The sequence below is a fragment of the Enhydra lutris genome, unplaced genomic scaffold (assembly GCF_002288905.1).
Source record: "Enhydra lutris kenyoni isolate GAN:26980312 unplaced genomic scaffold, ASM228890v2 scaffoldscaffold2, whole genome shotgun sequence".
In the NCBI taxonomy this organism is placed as follows: Eukaryota; Metazoa; Chordata; class Mammalia; order Carnivora; family Mustelidae; genus Enhydra; species Enhydra lutris.
In genome coordinates, this window is record NW_019154086.1 from 46,536,593 (window position 1) to 46,563,601 (window position 27,009).

The 27,009-nt window shown below is 42.7% G+C and overlaps 1 protein-coding gene across 6 annotated transcripts in view; it reads right to left on the reverse strand.

The window, feature by feature from the left end:
* Positions 1–269: 269 nt before the first annotated feature.
* Positions 270–27,009, reverse strand: part of LOC111149989 (zinc finger and BTB domain containing 38) — a 77,621-nt gene continuing 50,881 nt past the window's right edge. For all 6 annotated transcript variants that reach the window (XM_022507292.1, XM_022507308.1, XM_022507325.1 and 3 more), the window contains one exon: positions 270–6,670. In XM_022507292.1, the coding sequence (XP_022363000.1) occupies positions 3,086–6,670 (3,585 nt within the window). In that variant the 3' untranslated portion in view covers positions 270–3,085. The remainder of the gene's footprint in view (positions 6,671–27,009) is intronic.

Consider the following 27,009-nt stretch of genomic DNA (forward strand, 5'->3'; position numbering starts at 1 on the left):
GAGCTCTCAGATTCCCCATGGCAAGGTCAGGCCTATCCAAAGCAGTGAATGATAAGGCTTCCATCTCTCTTATTCTTCCTTTTTTTTCTTTTAATATATATTCCATCTGGGTCCTAAGCATGTAAGTAGGTATTATGGAATGGGAACAAGTAAGGAAACAGAAGTATATTAAGTGAATGATATGTGAAACAATGCTGGGACTCACAAAGAGAAAACTGCTGCTTGGCTACACAAAAGAAGTAACATTAAAACATTTAAGAGACTTAACATAGGAATAAGCTATTTTAATCAAGCAAAACCAAATTTGTATTCATTATTTCTAAAAATAAAATTAGACTTTTCCAACCCTTAACATCTGCATTTAATAATATCTTCTAACCAAAATACAGATGCTGAAACAGCAAATCACAATATATCTTGTACAGCATACAGTATGTTCACTGTTTACACCTACTTTAATTCTAGTTGGTCGTTATGTACTCAATGCATACTGAAACATCACTCAGGATAAAGTTTTCACAATTAACAACAAAAAAAATGTGACAAGGCTGTCTTAAAACGGCTCTGCTATAAATTGTATAGAATATACAGAATTACAAAGTCAAGTATTTTTTTATCAAAATATACACCCCTCCCTGAAACTAACACAAGCTATCAACATTTTGAACGAATAATACAATTATAGAAAATATTTGCAAAATTATTTTTTTCATGTATAAATATTCTGCCATATTTACTTTGGTCTAGAATTATCAGCATACAAGTCCACTTAGAAAATTTCCACATGTAAGGGCTGGGAGACATCACTACATGTAATAATTTTATATTTAGAGTTACCCCAAATTAAAATGACTGAAATACACAGTAATTCTCTTTGATTAATAATCTTAATTGGGATAAAACAAGTTAGTAGATCACAGAATTGCCTATTCAATATTCTAATTATCAATTCAGAAAATCAATTCATAAGCCCTTTGTGACTATCTCTTTTAACAAAACCCAAATGAATAGTGCAGGTATACATATATACAATGTATAAAATAAAGTTGAATTTGCTTGCATTTTCCCATTTCCTCTATTACATAATACTGTATGTAAGTGAAAGTAGATGAACAAAAGATAAATGCAGATGCAGTATTGGGGTTACTTAACAGCAAAATACTACTATATAAAAAGGTCAGCTCTGATCATGTCCTTCTCTGGGTGTTTAAACACTTTCTTGCCCACCCAAATCCATGTTAAGTCTTCTTCGTGGAGATATCACAATACTTGGAGAGAGGAACTGGAGTCCTTTGAACTACATCTTCATAATGGTGACCTTGAAACCTTGGATAACCTTGAGCTTCCATCTATCAAATCCCATGAACATGAATGGCCGTAGGTCGCCCTTAAGCCAGGTTCCGGATTCTGCTCACACTGGTGATCAAAGAATGTTTTCTCTCTCCCTCCTATCCTGGCAGCTTAAACGTAAGAACGATGAGTTCCAGTTTCCTAGAACCTAGTCCGCATGACAGAATATCCTACAGGGCAACTGGACTTTGAGGGCAATGCTAACGGTGTGGGGCAGCATTAAAGAACACGAAAAAACTTAAGTGGGTTTTTAGCAAGGGAGCTGGATGTCTGCAAACACGAAGACAAGGCATCTGGCTTTGGGGATATGTTTCTGAGTCATATAAATAAGTGATGGAATCTTATCACTCCGCATTCTATCTCCCCACCCCCACCCCCAAAAAGCAAAGCTACCGTTTGAGGCAAGAAAGGTCATCGCTTCCTCTCACCCACTCAAGTCGTTAATGGGTGAGGTGGAGGTGTCTTCCTGATGTCCTTTTGTTTTATACTACTGTACACTTGTGGGCTGCAAAATCTCCAAGAAAGCTAACGACTACAGGGATTAGGCTTTCTGTCGCTTTCAAGTGCTTGGGAACTCACCGTCATACTCATGGTTTGCACTAAATCTCCTGGACACTCCCTTCAGTGGAACAGGATGTGTCAGGTTTTACTTAAACCCCTGAGACTGATGAGGTCTCTCTGAAAAAGACCTCCCCATCCATGGCCTTGTGATGGATGGAAGACTGCAGGGAGTTTCAGAAGAATTTGACCCTTCTTTATTTTCTGAGGTGAGGCCACTGCAAAGTAATATACAGCACAGGTAATCACAGAAGAGTTCTGGGAGGGCTCTCCCCTGCAGATAAGGCATGACCTATATTTTCTGCATCTGGAGGAGACCAGTTCTAGTAATAGCTCAGCCATAACTTGAAGGGAACGGCATTCCATCTAAAAGCATACATTATATGCTCTTAAATCAGATTCAAGATGCTTATTCTACTGATATTTCCATCAGTTCCTCATTATTTGCAGATCTATTGCTTGTCATTAGAATTCTCTACAGGGGACATGGACAGTTAAAAGTCATAGTGATTTATATATGCACTTTACAAGGTTTGTGTTGCAGAAAAGTAGTTCTACATAATGAACGTCCTACTTAGGTTACTCAATTTCACACATATTTTCAGCTATAATATTAAATATTTCATATATATTCACTAATTTAAACAATTTTTAAAAGCACAAAAGCTGGATGGGAAAAATGACTATAATAGATCATTTATCTTCTACCATATTTATGAAGATGATGTTTTCAGATATCTGACCCTCATTTTCTCCAGTGACTAAAGAGAGCTTAGCAGCCAGTTGCTATCAGCACTTACTAGAATGTTGTAAATTAGGCTAACATTAGACTCTTCCCCACCCCCCCACTGGCAGAAATACCACAGCTAAGAACTTCATAAACTTCCATAAGATACTTGGGATACTGGAGGATTCGGCTATTTCATTTTTGTGCACTTTGCATGAAGTTAATGCTAAAACCCAAAATAGATATTAGGATCCTTTTTCTGGAATTTTCACAAATGAGATTTTCTTTTTTATGTTTCACTCCTTATGACTGTTGTGTGAACAAAACTCAACAAAAAAAAACCCACCAACAACAGAAGAAAACAGCTAACTAAAAACAAAACAAAAACAAAACCCCAAAACAACAAAGCCACCAACTTATATCTTTGAAGACTTTTCTAAGTATTGCCACTCAAAGGACATTTTCAACAATGGTTTGTACATTATCCTTTTGGTCACTGTCTTCTGAGTCATGGACATGTGGGTTCTCCAGGGGGTCTGAGTTCTCCTGACACATGTCACCTTCCACTTTCTCCCGCTGACTTGGACTTTTGAACAAGTGTTTCTTCTGGTGCATTCCAAGGGCAGCAGCTGTTTTGCAAATTTTGGGGCACTGGAAGCAGGCATAGCCCTTCCCATCATGCTCCCAAATGTGCCTCTGCTCGTGATTCCTTTTTGTGGAAAGGTACAAAAAGCTCTGGAAGCAGAACTGACAGTGGTAGCGCTTCTCACCTGTGTGGATCCTTTCGTGGATCTTGAGGGTCTCGTTGAGCGTGAATGCCTTGTTGCAGTACTGACAGATGAACTCCTTCACGCCCAGGTGGATGCGTTCATGTTTCTGCAAGTTGCCCTGCACCGAGAAGCACCGCCCGCACGTCTTGCACTGGTACGGCTTCTCTCCAGTGTGACACCTCATGTGCATCTTGAGGGTGGACGGGCTCTGGAACTGCTTGGCGCAGAACTCGCAGGCGTAAGGTCGAGCAGTGAGGTGCCGGTGGGGCCTCCCTTGGTTCCCTGCCCCCGAGGCTTTGTCCCCATCACAGAGCTCACACTGCAACTTGGGCATCTCCTTGGTTTCTTCCTCCTCATAGGCCTTCTCCTGAGGAGCCTTCCCCACGGCACAGTCCAGTTCTGCTGGGTATCTGCACTTAGCGCTTGGGCTCCTGTTTTCATGTTCTTTCTTCCAGTTAACCTTCCTCATCTTCCTCAGCTGTCTGGATTTCTTCTTGGGTTTGTAGTTGTAGTAAGGACGCCAGGGCTTGTCAGTGGAATCCTGGTCACTGGCGTCGTCAAACATCTCGTTCATCTCCATACACTCGGACTGGCAGAGCCCGAGGGGGCTGTCTCTGTTGGTTTCTGGGTCACTCTCTGGCGGCAACGCCTCTTCCTCCATCTGGTACTTGGGTCTTCTTCCTCTTTTGTAGAACAGCTTGGATCCGAGGATGTGCCTTTTCACGATGGCCTCGTTTCCGATCTTCACTGTGATCTGGCAAAGGGGCGCGACGTTGCTGTTTGTGGAGGTTCCGGGCAGAGCGGGCTTGGCAATGTAGGTTTCGATTTTACTGGTTTCCTTCGTATTTGCAGTTTTGCTCACCGACCCTCCAGGATCGGTCCCGTACTTGGACTCCTCTGCTACTTCTGCCTTGTTACCGGGCACGGTTTTCTTTTTCTCCTTGATGCTCTTGGGTCGGCTGACTGTTCTGCTCACTTTGTCAGGCTCAGGTTTGCCGTCGTCTTTCAGGGGCTGGCTGACAGGTGGCTCGGAGGGGACGCGGGGGTTGCTGCTGGGCATGGCAGCCACGGCGTTGCTGTGCATTATCACCGACGAGAACTGGCTACTGTGCACGATGACCGAGGGTGCTGAGCCACCATAGCTGATCACAGAGGCTGCGTTCTCGCTGCTGTTACTCAAAGATGGGACAGGTACGTCCCCGGCCGGGGCGTCAGAGCCGCCAGCATTCTCAGCAGAAGAGACGGACACCTCAGCAGAATAAAAGTTACTATCGAGGTCAACTTTCAGCGATTCCTCTCCCCATTTGGTCCCCTCTGTGTTCTGTACATTGGCAGAGGTGGGCACCTCCTGACGTACAGACGTTTCCAAGGGGATGGCTGGACTGTTGGTCAGGGTGTTGATGCGGTCCTGGAAATTCAGCGTCGGTAACTCAGAGCCATGTGGATTCTGAATAACATAGGGGCCAGAGGCAGATTCATTCATCTGACTGTTTTCTCGGGCACTTTCATAGGAAGAATTTCGGTAGCTTTTGTAAGGAGCCCTCTTGCATTTCATGGGCAGTAGCCTGTAAAGTTTATATGGATAGACACTAGGCTTCAGGCCTCCATTGGCTGTTTTTTTACTGATGGAAAGTCTATGATCTATGGCATGGAAAGACTTCTGGTGGTTCTTGAGAATATAGTAGGTCATGAAAGTTTCGAGGCAGAAAATGCACTGATAGCGCCTTTCTCCTGTGTGCCAAATTTCATGTCTTGTCCTGTACTCGGCCAACGCAAACACTTTGTTGCAGTAATGGCAGGGATAGGTTCTTCTCCACGAGTGAACGTTTGCATGCCTTCGGAGGCTGGACAACGTCACATAACTCCGTTTGCACACAACACAGCTGTAGAGCATCTGCCCATTCACAAATTTAACCATGTGGTCCGTCTCCGGCAAGGTGCCGCCGGTACTAGAAAATTCGCCGATCCTGTTTTCAGACAACAGAGGCTCTGGCCCGGTGAATGAACTTCCATTCTGTCCAATGGTGGGGTAGTTTTCCAGAAAGCGCTGGTTTCCTCCAGGAATCGGCATGTGGCTGGAGCGCATACAGATCTGCTCGTGCCGGTCGAGCCTGTTCAGAGTGCTGAACTGCTTGTTGCAGTCCTTGCACACCAGCGGCTCCTGGGTTGGCTTGTGAAGCTGCATGTGGGCACTGAGCAGGGCGCTACTGTCAAAGGACTTGGAACAACAGCTACAGTTGTACACGAGAGGGGGGACCTCCGCTGCGGGAGGCCCAGGAACTTCCGAGGATTTATTTTCATCTTCCTTGGAAAAATGGGCATCTCCTTCGTTGCTGGGAGATTTTGAACAAGGCAGGATGGCAGCTGGCTGTGGACTTCTCTCCTGACAAACCTCTAAGCTGGTTACCGGAGGGGGTGGCATGTTGTCTGCAGCTGGGTCACAGTCCTGGGGTACGGAGATGGTCTTTGGCTTTCGGCACGTTTTCGGTTTTGCTGCAAGAGCTTCACCATTTTCTTTACCTGTCTTACCAGGGGAACTGCTGTCATGTTCACGGACAGGTTGATTTCTGTAGGCCTCGGCCACGGAAGAAACGGCATACGAGTGCTCTGCGAGGGTGCGGACGGGCTCTGCCTCGTGACACACGTCGGTCCTCTCCAGGCAGAGGCTTGTGGTTCTCATGGAGTCAGAGACCTTTTTGAAACTTGCCCGCAAGTCCAGTGGAGAAAACATGTTATTACTATTTTCTGTCTCGATGATGGAAAATGCATTGGTGATCCTCGGCCCGTTGGTGATGGCGGGCTCTTCATGCCTCTTGTCATTTTTTTCTTCTTTAACCACTCCCTTTTCAGTAATGCAGAATACATAGGGGCCAGGGGAATTTGAGAAGTTGCGATCAGTAAGATCTTCCAGGAAGGATATTCCCAGCTTTTTTCCTGCAGCTGCAAGATCGGTGACTGTTTCCTGTCTCTTGACGACAACCGTGGAGCTGTAGATATAATTAAGGATTTCTGTAAACACTTCAGCTTTGAGATCATCCAGTTCCAGGACATGGCTGGAAATACAGATCGTATGGCTCCAAAAGATATTTTTGAAGTACAGGCTTGAAGCAGCTAGGACATTGCTGTGGGCTTTAAATTTGGTGTCTTCCACAATAATAGTGACATCACATAAAATGCCCCGAATGCGCTGCTCATTTAAGATGGAGAGCACTGTGTCACTGTGCAAGTCGTCCTTGAGGTCCCTGGAAAGGGACATGACTGTCATCTGAAACAAGAGGGGAGAGATGATCAGAGACCCTTCCACCACAAGTAGTTTCTTTCTTTCCTTTTTTTTTTTTTTTTTAAAGGAAGCTCTATGCCCAACAGGGGCTTGAACTCATGACCCTGAGATCAAGAGTTGCATGCTCTACCAAATGAGCCAGCTAGGCACCCCAACAAGTAGTTTCTTTATTTCTAGATAATTTTCAATGCTTTTGAAACACTTTAAATATAGGTTTTTATCTCATTCTGGTGTTACTTGCAAGACCTGGAGTCACCATTGGAAGCTAAATCTCGATCTCGCCCCAGCCTGTTTCTCATACCATTGCTAATAGTTGTTATAGTTGGAAATCCTCCCAGAACTCCTTCTCCAAAGCTGTAGCTATATATACATGTCCAAATTTGGGAGGGGGAGGGCTTCTCCCCCAAATGTTTAGGGTCTTGCTATCACTCAAGGCTGCTGCATTAAATTCTTAGAGCTGAGCAATGCCATGGTCCTGCCACAACCTCCCATCTTCACAGATAATCCTGATGATATGACCCAAACATGATTTATGAAGCAGGAAGAGGATGTATTTTTTTAAGAAGCCCTCCCTCAGTAAGCAGTACCTGATATAAAGGTCCTGCCTGCTCAGAGAAGAACTGGAGAAGCCATTCGGAATCTGTGGCTCTGAAAGGTATCTGGACGGAAAGCCTCGGTCTGCATGACCAAGTCTGACCACCAGGGGTGCCCTGCCTCTCTGTGCTACTGGCCCTTCTCTCATTCTTTCTCGGATTTCCCTTTCAGGATCGCCAAAGCAGATTAGGATTTTCAGAAACAACTCTGTGAGGTATTGAAGGCACACTAAAAAAGAAAAGAAATAACACACAAAACCAGGAGAGTATGTCTCTGAGTCTAGTGCTATCTCACTGTGGTTTTGATGTGCAGACATCTCTACGAGATCTTGATTTCAATTCTTCTGAATATATACCCAGGAGTGAGACTGCTAGATCATACAGTAGTTCGTTTTAATTTCTTGAGGAATCTCCATACTGTTTTCCATAGCAACTGTACCAATTCACATTCCACCAACAGTGCACAAGGGCTCCCTTTTCTGCAACCCTTCATAAACACTTGTTACCTCTTTTATCTTTTTGATTTTAGCCATTCCAATAGGTGTGAGGTGGTTATCTCATTGTTGTTTTGACTTGCATTTCCCTGATGATGAGTGATGTTGAGCTTCTTTCCCTATGTCTGTCAGCCACCCTGTATGTCTTCTTTGGAAAAATGTCTATTCAGGTCCTCTGCCCATTTGTTAATTGGATTATTTGTGGGTTTTGGGTGTTGAGTTGTATAAATTATTTAGATATTTTGGATATTAACCCTTTATCGGATATATCATTTGCAAATATCTTCTCCCATTTGGTAGGCTACCTTTTTGTTTTGTTGAGTTTCCTTTGCTGTGTGAAAGCCTTTTATTTTTGTGATTCCCAATAGTTGATTTGCCCAAGACATATCTAGAAAAAGGTTTCTATGGCTGATGTCAGAGAAATTATTGCCTGTGCTCTCTTCTAGGATTTTTATGGTTTCAGGTCTCACATTTAGGTCTTTAATCCATCTTGAGTTTATTTCTGTGTGTGGTATAAAAAAGTGGTCCCACTTCATTGTTTTGCATGTAGGTGTCCAGTTGTCCCACCATCAGTAATTCCACTACTGGGCATTTACCCAAAGAAAATGAAAACACTAATCTGGGAAGACATATGCACCCCTATGTTTAGGCAGCACTATTTACAACACCCAAGATATGGAAGCAGCCCACATGTCCACGGACAGACGAATAGATAAAACAGATGTGATACACACACACAGACACCCCCCACAGGAATATTACTCAGCCATAAAAAAGAATGTTGCCATTGCAACAACACTGATGGACTGAAAGGGTATGATGCTAAGTGAAATAAGGCAGAGAAAACAAATGCCATATGATTTTACTCACATGTGGAATTTAAGAAATAAAACAAGTGAACAAAGGGAAAAAAAAAAGACAGACAAAAACCAGATGCTTAAATACTGAGAACAAACTGATGGTTACCAGAGGAGAGGTGGGTGGGAGGAGGGGTGAACTAGATAAAGGGGATCAAGCATATATTTATTATGGGGAAGACTGAGCAATGTATTAAACTGTTCAATCATTATATGCTTGAAACTAATATAACACTGTATATTAATTATATTTCAATAAAAAATACTGAGTCTAGTCACATGTTCTTAAATTAGCACAATTTAAAGGCACAGTGGCTCTTGTTCTGGTTCAAGGGTCTTATCTCTGTTCTTCCCAGAGCCTAATTCTTATTCTTCTTTCTATATATTTTATACCATAAGCCTGGGATGCCCAGAGCCTACCAACTAATATTTTAATGAGGGATAGAATATTAAGATTATATATATACAGTTATATATATATATATATATTTATAAATATATATTTATATATAATATCAATATTATATAAGAAATACATGGTACATAGGGACTAAGACACAAAAATTAAAACTTAACCTTAATGCATGCACTACGTTCAATGTATTTTGTCCTCTTCCACTGTTTCTCATTTAAAAAATGTTAATGACAACTCACTAAACTAATTCTAGTATACACTAACAGATCACTCCCGCAGCTAAAACCAAAAATCTCCCTCTGGTCTAAAGGCCATACTGAGTAGCTATTCATCCAGCCTCTCTCTCTTGTCAAGTGATGTTGGGAAAGTGGCAGAGCTTGAAGATACCTCTTTGGGTCCCAGTGGCAAGGTCTTCCAAGCACGGGAGTCCTACCTTTAACCTGTGGCATTCATTCAGTTGTGGAGACCAGATGGCCATAGAATGAATTTCTTTTTACTCTTTTCTAAAGCTACTATAATTGTGCCCATTATGTTATTTAGTGTCCTTTAAACTTTAGGATCCATTTGATTAATTCTTTGATCTCATCTAGCCACAGGAAAAACTACATTACTACTAACAAATTCTTCTGTTCCCAAGACAAAGAAGCTTCAAACTCTCAGCATCACTGGTTGTAGCCATTGTTTCCCTGGGTTTCTGGTGTGACTATTGTCTCATTTTCTTTACAAAACATTACCTCTTCTACTCTTATTTACCCTGCCTTTAGCTGTAATAGTCTATGAACCTTTCCTAGAAGTGTGAAGGAGTTATGTCTAGGAATAAAAAGGAATTAAATGAATTGGAATCTACGGCTTCCTCTACACCCCTGAACAGACAGCGGGACTCTGTCCTTCACTGGTTATAGATCAATGACATATTTGGCTGACGCCTCTTTTGCCCCCTTGGGGGTCTCTGCTCTGGGCCCCTGTAAAATCTACTTTTTCTCCTAACTCATTTATTCTCATCTGTTTGGGTTTTCTGAAGCCCGTACATTATTTCCATTCTTTATCCAGCTGACTGGGTAGTTCCAGATCTGGCAAAAGACATATTATGGTTTTAAATGGTGGTTTCCATGTTGGCTTAGTTCCATGCTGACATCTATTTTGTCCTTCCACCTCAAAACTACTGCTTCTTCCAAAACACTCCAGTTCACAGCACTCTGAAACTCCCATGAGGCCCCACCTCCACTCGGGGAACAGTATTTCACATCAGGCTAATACTCCGAGGTGCTCGAAGAAAAGCCCCACCCACTACTCTAGGATGGTGTGATTCTTCGCTTAGATTGTTCGGTTAGGAGAGTTAGTAAAAGGCTAAATGTTAACATTTAAGAATATCTTAATCACACTCACAGAATAACACATAGAAAAGGAAGTATCATTTTATATGTCATCAGAACATCCTCTTAACTTTGGAATATCCAAGTATGACACTGTTCAAAAGGGGGACTATCTACCATTTTGTGGCAGGAATCCTTTTAAAAGCATAGTGACTATGTAGCACTTCGATGTGCCTTCTTGGCACATACATAAAAACTTCATTCTTGTGTCAATTCTACCCAGCACATATGTTAATGCCTAACACGGTCAGACACAGAGCTCAGAGCTGGAGAAACTGAAGCATGTGAGACAAGTCTCTGTCCTCAAGGAGCTTAGAGTCGAGGAGAAGAAAGAGAACTGTCAACTAATAATTGGACTTTAATGGCAGGCCTTATACTAAAGGTATGTATCAAGTATTAAACGATGAAGTGCCAACTTATTATTTATAGGGGCCCTGGAAAGCTTGACATCAATCAGTAAGTAAAACAGGGGTGTGGGAAAGGCATTCTAAGCAGAAGGAACACCGTGGGCAAAGCAAAAGCAAAATGATAAAAGGGTGGACTGCACTAAGGGACTGGGAAGTGGGTCTGTATGATGGTAGGAGAGGATGTGCACACTGCTCTGTCCCTGATGTCCTCAGCAGTGCCAGCCATCAGTACCTTAATGCTGAATGACAGGGGCCAGGGAAGGAAGGGTCAGACCAGATCCCAAAGGTTCTAAAGTACTCCTAACAGTAAATTTTATATTGGAGGTAAGAGGGAACCACTGAAAGTCATAACCAGATTTGAGCTGAAACAAACAAACACACATCCGATTGCTCAGACTGCAGTGTGCTGGAAGGATCAGAGGGAGGGGCCAGCTGGCCATCCATGGTCCAGCTGAGAAGCTGCCCATCTGCCCGGATGGAGCGTGGGGTGGTGGCATGTACACGGCCCCACCCCAGCTAAGTGGGATGGGGGGCTGGTATCTGAACCCAAAATAGGCTTTCATTTCCTCTACCAATATCTATGGAACAACTGTTAAGTACAAGGCATCAGGCTAAATGTTACAGGTAGACAAGAGTTCATTCTTCCTTTGAACAGATGCTTCCTGAATACGTACTCTGTGCTTTGAGACAGTAGTTCCCAACCCTGGCTATGCATCAAAATCACCTGGGAAGCTTTAGAATAATACAGGTTTATAGATTTCCCTCTCCCCTGCTCCCACAGAAATTCTGGTTTAGAACAGCCAGGCCCAGACCCTGTAATCCATATGCATTTTTATATATTTATTTAGTAAATAAAGAATATATTCATGTGATACCAAATTCAAAAGACACAGTAAGTTTCCCACCTTGTCTCAGAGGCTCTTCAAAGTAGGTTTTTGCTTTGTTTTGTTTTGTTTTTAAAAGGCTCTACACCCAGCATGGAGCCCAACACAGGGCTTGAACTCACCAATCTGAGATCAAGACCTGAGCTGAGATCAGGAGTCAGACACTTAATCAACTGAGCTGCCCAGCCGCCTCAAGTAGTTTTTATCAACCAGCCAGAACCAGGCCCAGGCGGCTGACAATAAAACCCCATTGCCATAAAAGAAATAAAAATTCTGCCTTCAAAGTTTTGTGGTATAGCAAGGGAAGTAAGCTGTGTTTATGAAACGCCACATAACACAGACACACAATGCGTGTGTGGGATCATGCAGACAGGCAGGCAGGTGAAGAGAACATAGTGGGAGTTCTGGGGAGCAGCTTGGGAGTGGGGGTGATAGAAGGCATAGGGAGGAGCACAGCAAAGCTCTTTAGGAGGAAGCGCCATTTACTGGATCTTGAGGGCAGAATTTAGCTCTGCAGATAGAAACAAAAGGGGGAAAGAGAATTTCACTCAGAAGGAGGCACAGAGTTTCATGCCCTCAAGAACTTTATAATCCAAGAGTCAGTGTAAGAGTTTAAAACAGAGTCCTGGGGCGCCTGGGTGGCTCAGTGGGTTAAGTCTCTGCTTTTCGTTCAGGTCATGATCTCACAGTCCTGGGATTGAGCCCTGCATTGGGCTCCTTGCTCGGCGGGGAGCTGCTTCCCTCTCTCTACCTGTCTCTCTGCCTACTTGTGATCTGTCAAATAAATAAATAAAATCTTAAAAAAAAAATAAATAGAGTCCCGATCTGCAAATGCAGACTGGAGAAGCAGCGGAAGTTGCTGAAGATGCACGTTGACATCTTTCAGACTCTAGGACCCAGTTCTCCAGGCTACCAGAGCCTGCCACGTGAAGTGCCTCCCCGACCATAGTCACCTGATCATCTCATAAGCTGCTACAGCTAGAAGCCACATCCTACGTGTCCAAAGGGCAATTGAGAAATGAGTCTGAAGTCTGCAGACCAGAGGACTGCAGGCAAATCTGGTTCTCACAGGTTTTGTGTGGCCAACCTTTCTCTGGAACCGTGTTTCTGAAAAACTGGGCTAATGTTGAAAAGAGTAAGATTTAACATAAAATCAATGTATCTTTTCTTGAACAGTAAGAGTGGGAAACAATGGTTGTTGCCTGCCTGGCCAGAAGGAGGGGTGCCTGGTAGCTGTGTACCCTCATCACCGTCACCTGTAGTCACATGCTGCTGGCCCAGGCATCTACCGCCAAGTGGCTTCTCTGTCACATGACCAGCTTGGCCCCTTTAGCTGGTTTCCTCTGTTGCGACTGATAAGAACAGCATGTGAAATAACATTAGACCCACAGATCTTATCAAACATACTTACTTTAAAGATATCTCCAAAATTAAAATTAAGACTTATAAATGAGCTTTTGTGTGTTGGGGGACAGTCATCCTCAGCAAAAATAGTATTCTTGACTTAAAAAAGTTAAAGTGACCTCCTCTACTATATTTCTTTACAGAGAGTAACTTAATACTGAAGCTTTAGGAGTTTTTGCCAATGGAAAGCCCATGAAAGACCTCAGAAAAATAAATATAAAATGGGAGGATGAGACTTAATTCACATGTAACTTTCTAAAGCAAGTTTCATGCAATAAACTCACTATTCTCAGTAATATCACCATGATAGAATAGATAAGCATGAAAAAGGCGAATAAAAATGTTACAGATGCAAAAATTTTGGTGGGCCTACATTTCTTTTAAAATAATTTGTAATTAGATAATAGTGGTTGCCTGACTTATGTTACCATTTCCTAAGTTTGTATTTATTTATTTATTTATTTTTTTTTTAAAAAGATTTTATTTATTTATTTGTCAGAGAGAGAGCAAGCACAGGCAGACAGAGTGGCAGGCAGAGGCAGAGGGAGAAGCAGGCTCCCCACAGAACAAGGAGCCGGATGTGGGACTCGATCCCAGGACGCTGGGATCATGACCTGAGCCGAAGGCAGCTGCTTAACCAACTGAGCCACCCAGGCGTCCCACCTAAGTTTGTATTTAAGCTATAAATAGCCTTTAACATATACCTTCTAACTACATCAATACGCATATGCATGTATTCACATGTATGTACAAATAAATGTGTGACTTTATAAATATATGAGCATATGCTATATAAAAATATTTACATAGTCATAAATTTAATGATAAAGAAATATATATATATGTAAAAATACAGGGTGAACACATAATTCGGCATCTAAAACAGGACACTTTAGAGAGAAAAGGGATGCAACTAACAACCATGCCAGAAACAGGTACATACTGGTTCAGTACAAGGGGAAATAGAATGAATGGTCATCCTCTCTTTATTTATATATATATATACACACAGACATAAATTTATATATAAATCTGTATATATACATGTACAAAATATAAATCTCTAGTATAAAATTCCATATTACAGTTTTAAGTACATATGTGTATATTTACATAAAATGTATTTTAAAAGTAAGTAAAGTGCTTTTAAGAATTTTATAACTAGGGGCGCCTGGGTGGCTCAGTGGGTTAAGCCGCTGCCTTCGGCTCAGGTCATGATCTCGGGGTCCTGGGATCGAGTCCCGAATCGGGCTCTCTGCTCAGCAGGGAGCCTGCTTCCCTCTCTCTCTCTCTCTGCCTGCCTCTCCATCTGCTTGTGATCTCTCTCTGTCAAATAAATAAATAAAATCTTAAAAAAAAAAAAAGAATTTTATAACTATATGATGAACACTTTATATAAATGCCATTGGGAAATTCATATATTTAGTTAATTCATATATTTAGGATCTTCTGCTACTTTTGTCTCCTGCCATACTCCAACCTTCACTAATAAACACACATTTAATGCAAAGGTGGGCATTTAAATAAGATACTTCTGACGATTAAATTACCTTTTCTTCACTAGCGTTTAGAATGAACTAGCTTTAAAAAAATAAAGTAGGGGAGCCTGATGGTGCAGTCGGTTAAGCATCCATCTCTTCGTTCTGGCTTAGGTGCTAATCTCAGGGTCGTGAAATGAACCCTGAGTCGGGTTCATTTCTGTATTCAGTGCAGAGTCTGTTTTGGTTTCTCTCCCTCTCCCTCGGCCCTTCCTCCCTGCACTCTCACTTTCTCTAAAATAAATAAATCTTTAAAAAATAAGTCTATGCTCATGGTGAAATATTCAAACAGTATAGAAGTGTATTAAGGTACAAAGCAGAATCCCCTCCTCTAGCCTAGTCTCCCCTCCCCCACACCACTGCACCCACTAACACGCACAGCTCGCATACTCTCTACCACAGATACCTTTTTCCTAACTTTGGAAGATTTTGTAAATTACATCTGTATAAAAGCTCTAGGAGAAAAATGATATTTCCTCTTGAGTTTCTTCTAACCTAACCTCTATCTCCTCTGCTTGGCAATTCCTTGACCTTACTCATCCCGGCAGTGTCCGTCCTCTAGAATTTCTGGATTTGGGCTCCTACCTTTATTATAACATGTGTTATAACATTTTGTAGTGTTATGCATTTGTTCACGTTTATACCCTTCCCTGCTTGATCCTCGAATGCGGGGTCAATCTAACCCATCTTTGTTCTCCTGACATTACAGGATACAGTATACTGTTGATGTTGACAGGGAGCGAGAGGAACTGCCCCCTCAGACCCTGGACAGCAAATGGCTTAAATTATACATTGTGCTTAGAAAAGTTCCTGATTTAAAGCTTTAAAAATGAGAGCCAGATGAACCCAAGTTCTACTCTACAGAGAGTAAAATTAACAAAGTTAAGTCTCTGCCTTTGGCTCAGGTCATGGTCTCACGGTCCTGGGACTGAGCAATTCAACAGGCTCCCTGCTCAGCGGGGAGCCTGCTTCCCTCTCTCTGCCTGTCTTTCTGCCTTTTTTTCTTTTATTAGAAAAATAAAATGAATTCCTGTTGATTTTTTCCCTAGTTCTCTTCTAAGCTGGCAATTCTCAAAGCATTTCATGGACCTTGAGTCTCAAAAGACCCTTTCGTCAGGCTCATGAGGGCAAAACAATTTTCATAATAACAAGAAGATGTCATTTGCCTTTCGTCCCCCACCATGCTAACATGTGCATCAACTGTGCAAAAGCAACAAGGGGTAAAAGAGCTGATGCTGCAGCAAACAGTGAGCCAGTAATACCCAGATGAAAAAGTAAAAATTATTAATTTTACTAGATCTTTTGACTATTGGATATACACGTTTTTACCATTCTGTGTGATAAAATGGGAGGCACATACAAAACATTAGCAGTGCATACTGATAAAACAATGACTGCCTTAAGGAAAAGCACTTGGGTGGTTCTTGGAGTTGTGAGTTAAATCAGCCAACTTTTTTTTATGGAACATCATTTTTACGCAAAAAAATGACTGACAAACTATGGTTATTTGGATGTGGACATCTGGGCAAACATACACTTGAAAATGAACTAAGTGTGCCTGTCATTTCTTTCTTGTTTTTTTTTTTTTTTTTTAAGATTTATTTATTTTACAGAGAGAGAGAGAAAGTGTGAGCAGGGGGAGGGGCTAAAGGAAAGGGAGAGAGAGAATCTCAAGTAGACTCCCTGCTGTTCGTGTACCATGGGGCTCAATCCCATGACCTTGAGATCATGACCTTCGCTGAAATCAAGAGTCAGATGCTTAACCAACTGAGCCACCCAGGCACCCCTCAAGGAAGTAGTCATTTTATTGCCAGTAATAAAAATTCAACTTTCAGGGAAATTACTATTTTGGAAAACTTGGTATTTAACATAAAGTTTGGTATCCACCACCATGAGCTCTATGCTTCTCAATACATAATGATTTTTCTAATGAGATTAGTGATAATGTTAAAGAATGTGATTTTTGGATAGCATGCAATGAGTCTGGAAGACTGGTACAGTTCAGGGAACTAATATTTTCCGAATAACCAATATATATTGTTACAAAAAAAACCATGCATGGGCTAAAAGGTGAAAGAAACATCAGTAGATTCAAATGTGACACAGTATGGAAAGTTCATTGCTATGGTTTCAAGTCCCATGTTGTGACTAACCTTTAAAAAACCACCTACCTGTCAAGTTGTGGTGTAGTATGAAAGAATATCCACAAGTAACTGAAAAAGCAATTAGATAACTTCTCCCCTTTCCAACTACCTGTTTGTTATGAGGCCAGGTTTTCTTTACATACTTCAACTATAACAACATACTTGCCCCTGAATTCAAAGCTGACAGGAAAATCTAGCTATCTTTCTATCAAGCTAAACATTATGTATTTGCCACTGTTCTCATTATATTTTTTGCCTTAGTTATTTTTTAAAATAAGTTTTTTATCATGTAACTAGGTTTACTGTAGTCACTTTTCACGAGTTAATTGTTTAAGTTCTCCTTTTAAATTCTGAATATGGCAAATACTGATAGATTTCTAACTCCTGATAAGCAAAAGCTCTTTGGGTCCTCAATGATTTACAAGAGTGCAAAGGGGTCCTGGCACCAACAAGTTTGAGAAATGCTGTCCTTTTTTTTTTTTTTTTTAAGATTTTATTTGTCAGAGAGAGAGAGAGAGAGCACAAGCAGGCATAGTGGAAGGCAGAGGCAGAGGGAAAAGCAGGCTCCGAGCCTGACGCAGGATTCGATCCCACCTGAGCCAAAGGCAGCAGCTTAACAGACTGAGCCACCCAGGCATCCCAAGAAACGCTGTTCTAACTTACAAGAAAACATTCAAAATGATTGTTAAAGGTATTATTAAAAATTTTTTTTTCTACTCAAAATAAATCAGATATAGGCTTAAAAGAACTAGGGACACAGAAGATGAAAATATGGTAAAATATGAAGCAGAAATCCCCAGGAGAAGGAGAGGCCAAGGGACAGAGAAACACGGACATACCCACAGTCACACAGATACACATTCTATAGCTATCTTTAATAGCCCAAGCCTGACATGGTTACTAACCATCTCTGGAGTCTGAGCATGGTTGAAAAATCAGGGGGACCAACAGTCCCTCCACACTCTCCATACTCAGGTAAAAATCGTTCCTTGATTTGCAGGACCTCTGCCTCTCTTCTGTTTGAACAATCTAGCACTGCTTGTGTTCTGCCTTCCAGATCTCAAGGGTTAGCTTGGTCCCAGTATTCTGTGTGCTCCTATAATTCTATCCATTCATCTATCAAATTAGTTCCCTCCCCATCAGATCCTGGAGACCGCTTTTAGGCACCAGTCCACTCACTCTGCAAATGAACTTGAAAAAAGGGAAATAATTCTTAGCAATGGCCTGAGCAACTAACTCCCTGTATTTCCAGCATAATTAAATCTTCCCTCCCCAAACAGTCAAGGCAACTTTACTGAAATACACAGAAGTCAAAAAACTTAAAGTGAGAGTTTCCATATAAATTTTAACTTTCACAGTGCAAAGAAAAAAAAAATCTTGGAAAACTTCTTTAAGTTATTAATCGACAACATATCTGTCATGTAGAACTTTATAGGGCTTGCTAATAAAACTTGGTGTACTTTTATTAGTACATCTCTAAGACCCGACAGAGAGTGAATTAATGCTACCTTGAGTAAGGCCACTCTCCTGGGCCAGACTGAGGCCCGTTCTAAATCTTCTTCTGATCAGAGGCATAGGCCAAGCGCCCTCTTATAGCCCATCCGCTACTTAATTCCTAACGTATGTAACAACAAAACTGAATCAAAAGAGCAACTTTTGCTTCTCTCTACTGCACGTCTTCTTCTATAAAAAGAAACTTAGAAATAAAACCCAACTAAAAAAGAACACACTATATTAGGATATTGACCTGCAATCCTACAAAAGTCAAACGCACAGTCCATTTTGGGGCAGTGTGCGGCCCATATCGAAGCAGAAGCTGTGAGTCCCAGCAGAAAGTGTGCCAACAGAGCACAAGGCTTTAGCAATCCTGCTTCCCCATCCCACCCGCATCTTTGCAGCACACTTTCTCTCAGTCATGTTGGGTGACTACGTCAGACCTCACGTGACAAGGTGTCAGAAATACACACATCAGATCTCAAAGATTACACAACAGAAGCCCTTTGTAGAGTATAGTTTTGTCTAGGAAAAGGAAAATCCTCTTGATTTCTCTTCTAAATGCAGTCCCAAGGGGGTAGAGAAGAGCTGCATTTATCAGACTCAGATGCACTGAAACTCTCAGCTTGGAGAAGGCATCGTAAGGCAAGGGAAATTTGCGTCTTCAATGGGAATTCAAGTCGCTCAAAAGGCTGACATCAGAAAGCTGCCAGGGTGTATTTGACAGAGGGAGGTTGGCTTGAACAACCTTACTTGAATATATTACTTTGAAAAGGTAAACATTTGGGCTCTAGACTTGTAGTTGCGTGCATATTGATTGTAAGAATGAGTTATTATCAGATTCATGAGTGATGCAATGGGCTCAGTTAAATATTTCAAGCTGCTTGTTTGGAAAGATGAAAGGGGGAAAAGGTCCTTGGCTTCTCTCTCTCTTTTTCAAACACAACAGTGTTTCAGGGTAGCCCATGCACCTTAGGTTCATCTCAGGATCGAGCTTGCCCACATACCTGCTTGCTTAAGAAACCCAGCCAGCAGGCTCAAGTGTTTATCTCTGAAGCCCTCCAGCGCTGTGTTCGTTCCTCATCTCAGCCAAGCTCCACTGACACTCAGAGTTCCTGGCATGGAAGGCATTTTTAATCTGAATGCTGGGGGGGACCGAGTTACCAAAATGACCAGGGACAGGGTTCCAGTCCTCTGAAATGTCTCAGTTTGGGGTGAGCTTATCATCAAGAGTTGCTTTCAAAAACCAAATACCATTTTCTTGTGAACCTAAAGGGCCAACTGATGTAATGGTCCTGTTCCTCTCAGTGAACTGCTTCCTCTTGGGAAGGGCAGAGGGAAGAACGGTCAGATAGTCTGGCTACTGAAAAAGAATGGCTCTCCAGCCAGTCAGAAGGATGGGCCATCCTGAAACGGACGGAACACCAACTGCGGCTTTGACCTTAAACTATCTAAACCTACCTCCCCATGGCACCCTCCCTCTCTAGGCCCTGCTCCCTCTGCACCCCAGCTTTCTGAGGACTACCACATGACAAGGAATCACAGTTTACACCACTGGTTCTGTCTGGATGAGCCAGGAACTGGGCAGGGAGGAGTGAGGGGCGCAGCATACACAGTGCAAAGAACAGCGCTTGGCACACAGTGGGGTTCAGTGAGAGCAGGCTGGAACCAGCTGGAGGACTGACCGTGTCCTGCTCAGCTGGTGGCTTTGGCGAGAACTGCTTATGTAGTCCATGCTTCATGCAGTACATGGGACGATCTTTTAAAAACACAAATGAGATCAAGCCAATCCCTGCTTAAAACCCTTCACTGGCTTTCCCCTGAAGTCAGCACAAGATCCAGACCCTTCACTGTAGGGGCCCGGTGTGGTCCACGGGTCCTCTCCACTCTCTCTTGACTTGCCCACTCCCTTCCATCCCAGTCTCCGTGCTCAGCACATAGGCCTCCCTTTGCTTACTCCACCTGCCTAGTGTCTTCCAGCCCTGGGATCTTTACACACACCGATCCCCATACTGGCGGTGGCTAGCTCACTCTCATGCTCCAGGCCCAGCTCAGATGTCACCCTGGAAGGACCACCCCCTCTGTCTTTGATCCTGCTTTCACTTGCCCTCACCATGCCTGGTTTTCCTTCATACTACCTATCACAACCTGCCATTACCACGTGTTTGTGCCTGCCTGTTCACTGTGTACTCTGCCCACCAGGAGGTAAGCTGCAGGAGGCTAAAGGACCTCATCCACCCTGTTCACTGCTACAGGACACGGCACATGGTAGGCACTTGGGAAATATTTGCTGAATGACTAGTGCTGTGGCCATGCACAAAAAACACAAATGAGGCTTACCCCGATTAAAAGAGCAGGCTTCCCCTCTCCCCTGCACTCCCCGTGCCCTGCACCCTGCTCTGCTTTTTTCTTTTCCATAGTACCCACAGCATTCCAATATACTACACGATTTACTCCTTTATTGCTTACTGTCCATCTGACTGCTCCAACTGAAGTCTCACAAGGGCAGTCATCTTTGATACTCTTCCCTTCCCTGATGTAGCTACAGCACCTAGAAGAGAGCCTGACACACAGTAGGTCCTTAATAAATATTCATTTACTAAATATACACTCCATCCTGTAAATAGATACGTTTCTAAATCAGTATCAGACATGGGTAGGTAGATATGGGCATCATACATATTGTCATTACAATTTGCAGCTGTTGAATATCCCCAATCAATTTAGAATAAAATTGCTTTTATCTGATGTACTTCCAGTTGTGAAGCACTTCACATATTAATTCTTTTAATCCCCTTCACCATCCTGTGCAGCAGGCACATAAAATGGGGATAGTACCATATCCTCACAGGGTTAAGGGAATGAACAGAGCCTGTGCTGGGTATATGGAAGTTGGTATTACTGGGTCTGCATCCTGACAAGTGCCACCTTGCAGGAGAGCTGTAACTGCTGACGGCGGCACATAGCCCAGTCCCCCACACTCCGTGGCCTCACGGGCATGTGCACACACAGCAGGAGGGAAGACAGAGTGGGTGACCTGATCTAGCCACACAGAACTACCCTGCATGGAATGCAAAGAGCAGGCTTACTGTAGAGGGTCACCCCTGCAGAAGCCCACAGCAGGAACAGACTCAGGCTGAGATTAAAGAGCTAGACCGCTGGGGGCAGCCACCCTAGGTCAGCAGAATGTGTCTGAGTGGTCCTTGGGGAAGGGCAGCAGAGGTTGAGAGTGAAGGCAAGCAGACCCCTTGCCCTAGGCAGCTAGCCCCAGGGCAACCTGAACACTGCTAGGGACTGGGCTTTGGGCCTGGACTCTTCAAGGCCAGCCGGGTTGACAGTGGTGGTGCAGGAGGCGCTCTCTAGGTGCCCCCTAACCACACACACCACAGTCAGCCACAGTGTCTGCCCCACCCCCACCCAGAACTGACTAAACACCCAACACCCACGTTGGCACTTCAAAATTTTAGTATTAAAAAAATGGATTTTTAAAGTCTAATACCGATTCAATTCAGTCTAAGCACTCAGAACATAAAGACCAAGGATTTCTTAATCTCAAGTGTATGCATCGGGAAAATGGGTTTTTCTTCGCCTCCCCTCCCCCCCCACAAATATTTAGATTTACCCTCTCTGGGGATGACGCAGGCTTCAGGGGTCAGGAAGCTCATGCTGGAGCCCTGTCCATCAGGGTACGGCATGAGAGTAATGAGTATGAAGCCTCAGGAGGCACTACGGAAAGAAGATCTCCAGGGGAGGACCAACTTTGGGTGTGAGCTTTCTCCATGACAGACGGCAGTCTCCCCACAAACACAGAACGGAGATGTAGCCAGTGAGCCTCATTAAAACCCTAAGTCCAAATTCCAGTATCTTCACCAAGGCTTATAAAGTCCTCTGCGACTTAACCCCATTTCCTGACACTCTAATCGGCATCAGCCTTCCTTCTGTTCCTTGAATATGCCTAGGATCTTCCTATCTTTGGGTCTCTGGACATGGTGCTCCTGCATCCCAGAATGCCCTGCTAGCCCAGGAAACAGCCTACCCCTACCTCCATTCAACAACCCTTTCCCCCTCAATTAGGTTCATCTGTCATATATTCTCAGCATACTTTTCTTTCGTAGTACTCATTATGATTGTAATTAAGTATTGACAAATGGGTGCCTTTACCACAAGAGTATAAATTCTGTAAGGGCTAAAACTGTTTCACCAGTATCTCTAGCTCCCAGCACTTGACTTGGCACATAACAGGTGCTAATAAACCTTTATTAAATGAATGCAAAAACAAAAAGCACCCAAACACCAAGCCCTCTACAGCCCATAATACCAGGCACTGTTACCAAGCTTTCTAGATCCATCATTAGGTCAATGCAAACTGCCCTATTTGTCACCTATGCTTTGTTGAACATAAAAAAGCCAGGAGGCTGTTCTGACATGGTATAAGGAAACACAGACACACACACAGACACACAGACACACAGACACACACACACCAACACTGAGAGCCATCTACTGTCCACAAAGTTGTCACTGCTCAAACAAGTTAAAACATTGAAACACAGCTTCGAAACACTGAAGAATAGCTTACTATTACTGCTTTGGCTCAAAGGAAGGAAAAGAGCAATACTTCCGGCTCTACCGGTATGCTTTGTTCTGTTTAGGACAACAGGCCCCAAATGGAGTCACTTATGCTAAGCCCCATGTCCTCAAACTGAAACTTAACTTAGTTTGGCTCTCCCAGAAATGGAATCTTAAACCAATCAGGAATCAACTGATCAGCATTAAGTAAGTAATCTGCCCCATGATGCCCTGCTGTCCCATATAAGGAAAGTAACCTCACAATAACCAATCTGCCTTTTTGCCCAGTATAACTTCCTTATTTTGCTCTGGTCTGCCTATAAAATCTTTTGCCTTGCATAGCTCTTCGGTGCTCCTTTTTATCTGCTACGTTGGAGGCCGCCCAATTCACAAATCACTGAATAAAGCCAATAAAATCTTTAAAATGTACTCAGATGAATTTTGTTCTTAAATAGTTTAAACTCCAGGGATTTGGCCTTTGTCCCTTGAGTACTTGGACTAAATTGGAAACAAACTTTTAAAATAACTTAAAAAAAAATACTAAAACTTCAAAGTAGTAAACATGTGGCTGTGTCATATAAAAAAAAAAAAAAAACTGTGCACATGCACTGGCCCATGACTTCTAACTATGCTATGAAGAACCCAGTCACTGCTGACTCTTGCTTGCTTTAGAGCCCCCCTTGGGCTGCCTTGCACAAATGAACCCCACCACAAATGAATCAATGTCCCCAATAAGACTTTCTCGTCAGACAGGAAGAAACTCACGTCATAGGCCAGCCATATCCGAGTACCCAGTACCATTCTACGCATTGTGTATACACTATCCCTATTAAGTTCACAGCAACCAGATTTTGCAAATGAGAAAACCGAGACGCAGAGAGACCTTGTAATTTGACGGGGATCATTTAACTAGTGGGCAACATAGCTGGGATTCAGAGCCAGGCTGTCTGATGCAAACACCAGACTCTCCATTTCAGGTTCAGGTGCACCAGGAAGTAAAGAACTCAGCTTTTCCACCTCTTTCTTGGTATCAAAGGCTCATCTGCTCCTGACCCCAGCCTACTTACCAGTGTGGGATGCATCACCAATGGTTGGCTGGACCTGAGCGGGGCTGCCATACGCAGGGCACAGGTTAGGGCCTGCGATGTGCTGTGAGGAAGGGGAGGCTGAGAGCCAGCTCGTGCTGTGCTCTGTGTGGCCAGGCAGGTGCACTGGAGAGGGCTGCATCCTCCTGCCAGATGGAGGGGGCTGTGTCTTTAAAACACAAAGATGCCATATGGGCCACCAGGTGGCCTTGTGGTGAATATTTTAGGGAAATTCAGAATTCTCCGTAACATTCTACTTTTAATTTGTTTTCCTAAAAAAAAAAAAAAAACCCTCCAAAGTAATATATGGTGCTCATAAATATTATTATTAAAGATTTTATTTTTAAGTAATGTCTACATCCAATGTGGGGCTCGAACTTACAACCCTGAGATCAAGAGTTGCATACTCTACCCAATGAGCCAGCCAGGTGCCCCAATATTTGTAGTTTTTGATCCATTTTTATTTCAAGGTCGTATTTATCAAATGCCTACCACTCACCAGTTACTGTGTACAACACTGGTTGCCATAAGAAGCGGGTATTGAAAGGGCAAGCGAGTGGAGAGATTACATAAAGCTCCTGAACCAGGAGAATGGAGAGACCCCAAAGCACTGTATTAGTCCAGTCATGAAATGGAGCTCTACTAAGGGACGATTCAGGATAAGGCAGCCTGGCCACGTCCAGTCTGGGACCGTGGCTGAGAGTCTGAACTTTGGTGTCAGAGGGACCTGGCTCTGTCACGTTCTGACTTTGACCTTGGGCATGTTTCTTAAGCTCTTTGCACCTCAGCCTCTTCATCTGTAAAACGGTGTTAAAAATAGAATCTACCAGGCTTAACATGAAGATTAAATGGTAATACCTGTAAGATGCTTGGCGTAGTATCTGGCACAAAGCTTACTAAAATTAATTATTATTAATATTATCATCAATTAATAATTATTTGTACATGTCAGTAGGAACAAATATTGCAAGCCTTGGCCCCAAGCCCCAAATATAGGAAATGTGAAATTCCTCAGTGGCAGGGACAAATGTTCTAGTTCACTGTGTGCCCAGAGGTCCCCATACCCCTCCCAGTGCTTACTATTCCAGAGAGGCTCAGCAGTTGGTCATTCCTCCTCAATGCAGATGGCAGTTACATCTGGGCCTTCGCTCCTATATGGGGATTTAGTTACAAGTATTGTCTAAATTCCTTTTTTTTTTTTTTAGTTGCATTGGTTGTTAATAGTCTTCTTAGCAGGTGGAAAAAAAGGTATCAAAAATTAAAAAAAAAGAATACATAAACTTGGGGTACATGCGTGGCTCAGTCTGTTGAGCGGCTGTCTTCATCTCAGGTTGTAGTCCTGGGATCGAGCCCCACATCAGGCTCCCTGCTCAGCGGGGAGCCTGCTCCTCCTCCCTGCCCCCTGCTCATGCTCTCTTTCTCTCAAATAAATCATTCATTTTAAAAAATCATCTTTTAAAAAAATCATTCGCTTACGTATCTGTTAGCAATTCTGGTAAAAGGCTTGATAGGAAGGAGACCAAAATAATGTTTAAGACATATACTAAATCATCCATAAAGTTCCATGGTGTGTACTTGTCCTCTTAAGTCAGATCACTCAAATTATGCTGTAACAGGCAAAGCCAGGGTACGGTCAGTTTATCGGGTTACATGTTTTAGATAGCAACATTCTTTTACCTTCATAAAAAAGCCTCTCCTGGGGCGCCTGGGTGGATTGTTGGTTAAGTGTCTGACTCTTGGTTTCGGCTCACATCATGATCTCAGAGTCGTGAGATAGAGCCTCACATTCATTGCGTGTGAAGCCTGCTTAAGATTCTCTCTCTCCTTCTTCCCCTGTCCCACTCCCTCTTCTCTAAAATAAATAAATAAGGAAACATGTTTAAAAAAAAAAAAAAAAGCTTCCACTGTGCTCTACTTCTTCACCTCTCCTGTAGACAGACTCCAGGCAGACCATGTTTACTCCTCTCCCCATGTACCATGGAACTTTTAGAGGGCAACATCTTGGGACCTCCTCCTTCTTACTTTAAACTAGGAATCTAGTAGCTGCTTCCATTATTTGGCTGTTAAAAAAAAGGGGGGGGGAGGAATCTAGTAACATGTCAGTTTGGTTATGATTTATTTTAGAGAACATTTTGGTTTTTTGATTTTAGAATTTTTTTATGTCTCAGTTTAATGGATTCATTAGGTTGTGGTTTATTCAGAAAAAGAAAGTAAAAATTTGGGTTAATTTGGCGCTTAACATGTTTATTTGCTTATTTGGGATTCTGGTTCAAGCTTCCACTGAAGTCCTTGAAGAAAATTTTTGACAACTGTCCGATGTAATCAATATAGAAGTTCTAAGCCTTCCTTCTCCTGTACCACTGGGCTGTCCTTTTTCTGTCTATACAGTTTTATCTTTAGACTCAGAGGGTAAAGCAGGGCCTCTGTGTACACACTCCTGGGTTTAAATTCCATTTCTGCCACTTACTAGCTGTATGAACTTGGACAACTTAATTAACACCTCCACACCCATTTTATTTTTTAAAGATTTATTTATCTACCTGAGAGAGAGGGAGAGAGAGAATCCTCAGGCAGATGCCCCTACAGGGCTCGATCCCAGGACCCCAAGATCACAACCTGAGCCAAAATCAAGAGTTGGATGCTTAAATGACTGTGCCACCCAGGCACCCCCAAACCTGTGTGTTTTTTTTTTTTAATCTACAAAATGGATATAATACTGCAACTTAGTTCTTAATAGGATTAGATAAGACAACATAGATAAAATGTAGTATCTCATTCTATTGCTCTTTTCACCCTAATTTTCCATGTAAATTCCAGGAAACAATATACAACTCTTTTCTTTAGACCATCTCATTTTGATAATAGCAACCAATTTACTGCTTGTCGGTTGAGAGGCTGTTGGAATCAGGGGACATTTTGTACAGAGAGGTTTCTTTGAAGCTGAATGGAAGACGGGTGGCCTGGAGAGTCTCAGGCTTCACGGGTTTCCAGTGAGCCTGAGCAAGACTAGTTCTGACAGGCTCGGCAGCTGGGAGTCAGGCTGACCCCAAAAGAAAAGATGTTAACT